General features: G+C 36.7%; 3 protein-coding genes across 3 annotated transcripts; 1 reads left to right on the top strand and 2 right to left on the bottom strand.

The window, feature by feature from the left end:
* Nucleotides 1–501: 501 nt before the first annotated feature.
* On the top strand, nt 502–1,155 carry LOC145917709 (uncharacterized). Its single transcript, XM_083002977.1, has one exon. The coding sequence runs from the start codon at nt 502–504 to the stop codon at nt 1,153–1,155; it is 654 nt and encodes a 217-aa protein (XP_082859103.1).
* Nucleotides 1,156–3,434: 2,279 nt separating this feature from the next.
* LOC145913108 (kelch-like protein 26) lies at nt 3,435–5,951 on the bottom strand. The gene is made up of 5 exons (XM_083000647.1): nt 5,777–5,951; nt 5,169–5,309; nt 4,583–4,744; nt 4,224–4,371; nt 3,435–3,890 (listed from the first exon to the last, which is right to left on the bottom strand). The coding sequence occupies exons 1-5, from the start codon at nt 5,937–5,939 to the stop codon at nt 3,776–3,778; spliced, it is 729 nt and encodes a 242-aa protein (XP_082856773.1). The 5' UTR covers nt 5,940–5,951; the 3' UTR covers nt 3,435–3,775.
* A 206-nt stretch (nt 5,952–6,157) lies between these two features.
* On the bottom strand, nt 6,158–7,594 carry LOC145917690 (kelch-like protein 3). The gene is made up of 4 exons (XM_083002966.1): nt 7,582–7,594; nt 6,841–6,984; nt 6,678–6,783; nt 6,158–6,351 (listed from the first exon to the last, which is right to left on the bottom strand). Exons 2-4 carry the CDS (start codon nt 6,982–6,984, stop codon nt 6,158–6,160), a joined length of 444 nt encoding a protein of 147 aa, XP_082859092.1. The 5' UTR covers nt 7,582–7,594.
* Between the last annotated feature and the right edge of the window lie 744 nt (nt 7,595–8,338).

Here is an 8,338-nt window from a genome sequence, read left to right as displayed (position 1 = left end):
GAGTTGGGAACGCAAGATTTAACAGAAAATGTCTTGGGGCCGCGACCAAGAAAGTTTAAGAACCACTGCTCTAAATTATAGCAGTATAGGAAAAGATGTTAATAGTAAATGTAGCCAACTTAGTTCAAACCTCAGGTAATCAGCCAAAACACGAGGTTATTATTTATTTGGAATCAAACCGTATCCGAATATCATCACCGAATCCTATATTAAATTTGTTTTACCAAACTTTTAACAAGGGCACTTGGAATTGAACATTGCCATGGGAATATATGCACAAAACTGGAATTGTACGAAATAAACATAGGGAAATTTAGTTCACGAATAACGGCATTAGAATAGAATTGTGTCGCTACAGCGAAAATACAAACGGTGCGTGTGATTTTGTATTAAGGCAAAAGTACACATTGCGCTTGAAATCGCTCCAGTCTTCATGATATAAACTGAGCAAAACACGACTCAAACGATGTTTCAGAAAGATGAATTGGCAGCAGAGCCAGAATGCATTCAGTATTCGGACCCTTTCTTGTGAAGCAAGGGCGAAGTGAGGTAAAGAGGTACGGTTGTATCTTTACTTGTTTCTCCACCAGGGCCGTACATATCAAGATAGCCTATTCATTGTCGACCGACTCCTTCATTGGAGCCCTTCGACGGTTCATCGGTCGTCGTGGACGTCCAAACCAGATCTTCAGCGACAACGGCACGAATTTCGCCGGAGCCGAGCGTATCCTGCGTGAAGAACTGAAGAAGCGGAACCAACAGCAGATTCACCAATATCTGCAACAACGCGAAATTGCATGGAGTTTTAATCCCCCCACTGCCAGCCACATGGGTGGGGTATGGGAGCGCATGATACGCTCTGCTGTGCGCAAAATTCTCAACGCCCTGCTCTCGGAACAGACGTTGTCTGTCCCAGTGACGTTCGATCCGAAGGATGAGGAGCCCTTTACTCCCAATCATTTGCTGCTGCAACGTGCAGCGCCGAATATGCCCCCAGGATTGTTCACGGGGAAGGACTGTTACCATCAAAACCGGTGGCGCCAGGTACAATACCTGGCCGATCAGTTTTGGAGGCGATGGTCTCGCGAGTACCTGCCTACGCTCATGCCCAGATCGAAGTGGGCAAGTGGACATTCGAATTTTTATGGTAAATGACGTGGTTCTTGTGGCGGATGACAACCAGCCCCGGAGCAAGTTGCTCCTGGGTCGAGTGGTTGAGGAACTTCCTGATCGGAAAGGAGTTGTGCGTCAGGTGATCGTGAAGACTCACACTGGTGCGTTAAAACGCCCAATCGCAAAATTGTGCTTATTGTGCCGCGACGTCGCGATGCGTGATTAGTTGCTAGTGAACTGTTTCGCAATTACTGTCCGATGTTTGTTTGTTGTGTTGACATGTACTCCTTGTATTCGTACATTGTGGGGGGGTATGTTACATCTTATTTGCCAGCAATTACCTGATTTCTATTTATGTGCCTTTTTTCCTTTCACTGCTATAATTGTTGCAGTCTATTGTAGTTTGTGACGTAACAGTTAACGGGTAGTTTTGTTGGACTGAAAACGTGGTTAAGTCCTTTTTTGTGTCTGACTTCCGTGGAGCACGGTTCTATGTCGCAAAGAGCTTAATTATCGGTGAGTTGCTTATGCGTATTGGATAAACTGTATTATCGTTAACCTTGATTGCTATTTGAACGCAATGGCTTAAGATGCCATTCGTTGTACCTTGGGTAAATGAGCCAAGACAAGTTACTTACACTGCTTTGTTTATTCTTAGAGTGTTCGTGCCATTTATTCAAGCGGTGTTTGTGGTTTGTTGTCACAACAATTGGTAAGCATTGTGTGTAACGTCGTAACGGGTATTTGTGACTATACATTGCATCTTTGTTTAGGCGTAACACTGAACCAGCAATTTATTCGTTTGCATGCCGGTTCCGAAAACAGTTGGTGAGCCTGTATTGATTGTAAATTTAAAGTACATTTGTTGATGTGATGCATTTTGTACAGAAACCGTCTTCTTTGTCCGAATAAAAAACTGCGAATATATTCGGAGGAAGTTCAGGAGGCGCGTTTTAACCGTTCCCTCGTGTGACGTTCCGCTCCACGAACCGGGGAGCATCTAACGGGCGTTATAGTGGTTGATTGTGGCGAATTAATCTAATCATTTATGACACGAATTCGTAGGTAACGCAACTGCCAAGCAAAGAATTACTTCTATCTTTTGCTTAATTGACGGTTTATTGTTTCTGTAGTGTTTTTAAAAGTTCATGCATCACGTTAGCAACCACAAAAGCTTTAACCACAAGAACACCCTGTCCCAGTAAACTGTTTTATTATTATGCAACTACATAAGACTTCATAGGTCGAAATAGCGGCCATCTATCTGCAGCTCAAATTAACATCGAAATCCGTTTGTTGCACTTGCTCACTTGTTGTCCCCTGTTTAATGCAAAACTATACTAAACCAGGTTTACAACGTTTTCCATTCCTATGCACAAGGCTTGCTGCCAGCACTCGCACGACTGAAGCGCCTTCTATGACGTCACACAACAATATTCTCGCTTTCGCACGATTTCGTTCGCAGCGGCAAGAATGCGACTTTGATCAGCTGTATCTCAAAAGCCGGTCGCCGCATCAATCTGCTTGTTTTACCAAAAAAATTCTTTCAAGTTATAACCATCTCTTATTTTAATTATTAAAATGTTTTATTTATCCGCGTCACATGCAATTTAATGTAAAGATTGGCTGAAAATGCGTTGCTGGTGTTTATAGATGGGAGTTTTGCGTTTAGTGAAGCGGTAACTAATTGCGTTTAGGCAAAGCAGAAATTGTCAAAGAATATAATTTTATTGCCTTGTAAGTATATATGAAATCGCAGCATGTGAATCAGAAGGCAATGTAACCAAATTTGTTCTCCTAATTCTCTAAGTTAGTTTATAAAGTCACGCACAAGATATTAATATTTGCGATTTTTTGTAAAGTTGTATGAAAAATAGTCATTTTTCACACGATCAAGGGCTGATGACCACAAAAAAAGCTCTCACCAAATCCAGGTTTGCCGTTAACTCCTCACGTTTTTCTTCGCCTAAAAGTAAATTGTCGCTTTTGGTGTTTCGTACTAATGTTCATCGATAATTTATGCATTCGCTAAACGTAAATTTTGCTTTATACATGCTTGTTTATTTATCCTGAAGTAGTGGCTGTTTTTATCTTATATTCCGGGGGAGGGGGTTTTTAATAACAAATTTAAACGAATTTTTACAAAACCAGACCTGCATGGTAGGGGTCACGCACTTAAAAAAAATCACTCCCTTCCACGAAGACCAAATTATTGACAAAATCAAACCTATTTTATTTTCACAAGTTACAACGTACATGAACATGAAACATAAAATAGTTTGGGCACCGATAAAACCAAAAGGTTTATCGAGTCAGGCGCCCATGTGAAGGTTGCAACAGACTGCATTGGACTTCATATAGCGTGGATTAGCACTTGATATTCACAAGGGAAAACAAGATGCTTAAGGCACACATGTATTGAGCATAATGCAAAACCTTCACCTATTGTAGTATTGGAATTATAAATTCGTAGCAGAATCACGTTGGAAATCGACAAAAGGAATAATTGCTATTTTGCGGATTTGCAAACACAAATACATGATTTTAAAAAAACTGGTTAAAGTTGCATAAAACGATATTTTACATAAAAACTTTTATTTGAGCATCTTTGCCAGTGATCAATCTCAGTTAAATATCAACTACAACCAAATATGGAAACGTATTAAACAGCAACAACAGTCGCATCATTAACTGGTTTGTCAAGATCAAAAGCATGTGTCCAGACATCTGAGGTTGGATCGTAAACTTCAACTGATGTCAGTCCATCAATCCAGTTTCTATAAAACAAACATGATACCTACAGTTTCATGAATCAGGCACACAACAAACACAGGCAAGTTTTCTATAACATTTTTCACTGAAATTAAATTTTATAAGTTAACTAAAACAAACCAACGTACACCCGCAGACCCCTTCACCACTAAACCAAACCACACATACAACCTTGTGTAAAGCAAAGTGTTTTAAGTTTAATTTTAACAAACATTTTATGAATGTTGTTTATTAAGTATAACATCGTATATCCCACTTGTCCCAGTTACTCAACATTTACATTTTCACATAAAACGGGAAACAGTGGATTATAGTGACGTCATAGTGGCCATTCTTACTTCGATCCACCCACAACATAAATCCTCCCATCAATAACACAAGCAGAGTGACGCCAACGAGGATTTAGGAGAGGAGAAACATGTTTCCATTTGTTGACTCTAGGTTCGTATTCTTCAACTGTTTGCAGGTAGTCAAGACCATAACCTCCTGTCAGATTTAAAGTAAAACTTTTTATTGTTTTTAGGTTAATACTTTATAGTTATATCTACCAGTTTTTATGTTTAGGATTCTTTTCAGGAAACTTCATTATATTTATCACGTGATACATTTACAGGTGACGAATAAGAATTTGTATTTTGTAAAGTTTCCTTTAAAACCACTTCCTGTTAATTTTATTACTTAACTTTTCATCACTAACCAATTGCATAGATCTTCCCTTCAATTTCTTCACATGCTGAATAACCTCTTGCTTCATTGAGAGAAGCGATTCTTGTGGAGGTTCCAACACGAACATCACGGAATTCACATGATTGTAAGGGTTGTCTGCCATCATCCCTCCCGCCCACAAAAAACAAAACATCTGAAAAAATTTTTAAAATCGCTTATTAATATTAATTGAGACGTCCTATAACATTTTGTAGTAATGTTACGTAACAAGCAATGAGGTAAGCTCTGCGTTTCTTGACGTACAAATAAGCGATCAGCTTTAAATCAAGGTTTTGATTGAAATTAATCAATATTATGGTTAATATTCATGCAATAAAGAACTACAAAATAAAGATGGAATATTTCCTGCATTTCTGGTAAGTTTAAGGTCGGCGTTTCACAACATTTTCATGTCCAAAAGTGAATATTGTTGGGGTAAATAGAGTGGATTTACTGATTACTTTAATTTATGGTTTACGGTTAATTATGTTATTGTTTCAAATGCATGCCAACTATTTGGAGCTGGGTCCAGTAATAAGACTAATCTAATACAAAAATAAACTCAAATGTATTCTTACTGTCAATTGAACACATTCCATGTCCATATCTTGGTTGTAATATGTCGAAACCACTTCTCCATCTGTCTTCTTGTACAGAATAACACAAAGTTGATGAGAATGTTCCTTGGTTTCCTTGACCGCCCGTGAGATACAAGTCATCTAAATTTGTTTGTAATTAGTGAAAACAAGGTTGTCCATAAAAGTGATAATTGTTGATCAACATCTAAATATTTACTAAATATTTACTATAAGTTTCCAAAAACATAGTTGAACAACTTTCTGTTTAAGAATTGGTAACTTGTCAGTAAAGTGTCAATAATACTGTTAAAAGTACAAAAAAATTCGCAAATGCAATCATGGCAGAATTCAAAAATTTTCTCTGGGTTATTACTAACAAAAGTTATGGAGAGCAACAAGAATGAGTTGGTTGAGAGATGAGAAGATAGTCATAAACCACACAAAGACACACTAGTGATGAACGGAAATAAATATTAACAAAACCCTTTGTCTGCCACCGCGTTACTTTTTATTGCCATGACAATTTGTGAGGGGGGCTTCCCCAATCCTTTATTCCTGGAACAGCCCCTGGTTTAGTGATCAACAATTTCAGAAACAACAACACCAACCTCCAACAACAGCAGATGCAACATAACGTCGACCTTCCGATAAATCAGCAATTTGTACCCAGTTTTTACTTTCCTCCAAATTCAACATCTCACAACTTTGTGTTGGACCTTCTCCACCCATTACATAAACACTTTCACCAAATTTGACTGAAGTTGAGTTCATTCTGTCTGTGATCATTTTCTTAACAAGATTTGATGACAATAAACCAAAACATCAAGGCAAAGTGATCAAAATGTTTCACTAAATAATAGAAAGTCTCATCTAAAAACTAGTAATATATTTTGTTGAGTCAATGGCACTGACACTAAACCAGGGCATGTTGCATTATTTTTCTTGCATTTAATCCTGAATGTTAATGGACATTTGCTGTCTTGGTAACTTTAGTTCAAATTTACATTTACTTGAACATACAAAAACCATTTATGTTTATGGGAAAATATGATAAATAAGCAAAACGATACGACAGCAAGCAATGTACATACTGGGTAATGTTCATGTTGTTTTGTGGTAACATTCCATTTCACACAATCTCGTTTTGGTTTATTGCCACCAATGAGAAGAAATCCTGACAAATCTGCAACATAAACATGGGTTGTTATGGTTTTTGTTTGTATAAAATAAATAATTATGGTGATAACAATGGAAACATATTTCCCATTCAAGTGAAGTTGTTGCTTTGTTCAATCTTTTTAATGGCGTTAGTATGTTCGTTGCACAAGCTTCAGTTAAGTTTTTAATTACATTTATGAAACTAACAAATTTGTTGGAACACTGTCTTCGACACCAGTATTTTTTCAATACTTTTTTGGTGAAGCACATTTTTCTATATTAGTCAGTTTAGATTTAGTTTGAGATCTTTATTTAATCTCAACCTACAGAAAAGTATCCCTAACATCACACCTTTTTGGACAGAAGTTGCTTTTCCACTTGTTCCTGGCTTTTCAAAGTTCATTGATAAAACATCCATGACTGCATGACAACATTCATTATTTCTTCTCACAAGAGGCTGAAAGGAATAAAACCTCTAAACCCATTATATTTATACTAACTCTAAACAATTCACTTCATTTCTAACTGTAGTTGCAAGAAACTGAGTTGAAATAGATGAAAGATCAAGTTGTGAGAAAAGATTCACAAACAAATCCTCTCGATGGGAAGGATTGAAATTGACCCATCGAACCATTCCAGTAAAAACAGCTTCTTCCATCTACATTCAACAACTAATATGTAATAAAAAGGCAAGCTACCATGAAAAGGTTAATAATATGATATGTCTGCACCAAACTGTAAATTTTGCCAGAAGGGCAGTATTCAGCAATAAATATGCCTGGCAGCATCAGTAACAATTTATGTAAATTTAAACCAAAGAATATGAACAGAAACTTAAAATGTCACACAAAAAGATTACTTCCAAAATTACTAGAAACAAATGTTTTTCACAAAAAAACTTGCATTTCTGTTTTGATATTAGGTTGTTGAAAAACATGCAGATAAGAACCCCTGGATCATAACCTAGGTTTATTGCAAATATCACATCACGGCGTGCCACAATGTAGTGCCATGCCGTGAAATAAACTCGGATATGCAGAAAAGTTCACCGACATTTGTAAAGTTACAGCAATTATTGCTGGGATGCAATTATTCCTTTTTGTGACTAAATAAGAACAAACAACATCTAGAAGTGATGGCTGTGGGTGGGAAAATGATGATTTGCTTTCCCCACTTTTAAATCCGACAACTTCCATAGATAAACAAATTGATTTTAAATACAGGAAAAAAACAAAGAAAATGAATCATAAAATACCCCTTTGTTTTTCTGTTTGATGATTGCAGACATGTCACCAACATCAAGTTGCATGAAATCATCATGTTGTACAACTGTTGCAATGTTATCAACAATCATTTGGTTTGTTTTCTTTTTCACATCAGCAAGATTGTATCGAGTAGCATAAGCTCTTAGCTTCAAACAGTTGTCGGTTGAAATCATTTTAAGGATGACTCGACAACAAAATGACTTCAATTCTGAAAAGTGTGGACAAAACAAAATTGAGCCACATCTAATTCAGAAGTGATATCTGTGCTCACTTCTCCATTAATCACAAATAATCTTTGCCCCTTGTCCCTGGTGTCAACAACGTGGTTATAGTCAAACACAAAAATTTTAACCTAAAATATGCAAAATTGTCATGTTTGCAAATAAATAAATACACATGTAGAACATATATATTGAAATAATCACTCCTAACACATTAACATCAGTAAAGATTAAAACTTGCATACCTTCCATCTGTGTATAATCAGCATCTTCCAACACTTCCAACACATTTTTCTCTGTTACTTCAATATCACCAGTGTAAATATAATCCAATACACTTTCCAGTCTTTTTGGTGGAATATTGTCAACCTTGATAAAATCTGAGTATTTCTCGCGCATCTATAAGAAAACAAAGTTAACCAATCACAACAAACACACACAATCTGGTCTAAAGAACTGACAAAAATTTACAACTTTGCTGGTGAAGGAATATGGCATGTGATTTACATATAATAACATATATCAG

Source organism: Ascidia mentula, chromosome 1, assembly GCF_947561715.1.
Source record: "Ascidia mentula chromosome 1, kaAscMent1.1, whole genome shotgun sequence".
NCBI classification, from domain to species: Eukaryota; Metazoa; Chordata; class Ascidiacea; order Phlebobranchia; family Ascidiidae; genus Ascidia; species Ascidia mentula.
This window is presented reverse-complemented; position numbering and strand designations above follow the sequence as displayed.

Excerpts from the sequence above, each read along its gene's own strand:
- LOC145913108 (XM_083000647.1), bottom strand. The coding sequence starts at position 5,939 with ATGAACTCAACTTCAGTCAAATTTGGTGAAAGTGTTTATGTAATGGGT. Across the intron at positions 5,310-5,776 it reads TGCATCTGCTGTTGTTGGAG|ATGACTTGTATCTCACGGGC; the intron begins GTTGGTGTTGTT and ends AAACAAATTTAG. Across the intron at positions 4,745-5,168 it reads TGGAATGTGTTCAATTGACA|ATGTTTTGTTTTTTGTGGGC; the intron begins GTAAGAATACAT and ends AAATTTTTTCAG.
- LOC145917709 (XM_083002977.1), top strand. The coding sequence starts at position 502 with ATGCATTCAGTATTCGGACCCTTTCTTGTGAAGCAAGGGCGAAGTGAG.
- LOC145917690 (XM_083002966.1), bottom strand. The coding sequence starts at position 6,984 with ATGGAAGAAGCTGTTTTTACTGGAATGGTTCGATGGGTCAATTTCAAT. Across the intron at positions 6,784-6,840 it reads CAACTACAGTTAGAAATGAA|CCTCTTGTGAGAAGAAATAA; the intron begins GTGAATTGTTTA and ends TATTCCTTTCAG. Across the intron at positions 6,352-6,677 it reads AGCAACTTCTGTCCAAAAAG|ATTTGTCAGGATTTCTTCTC; the intron begins GTGTGATGTTAG and ends TTTATGTTGCAG.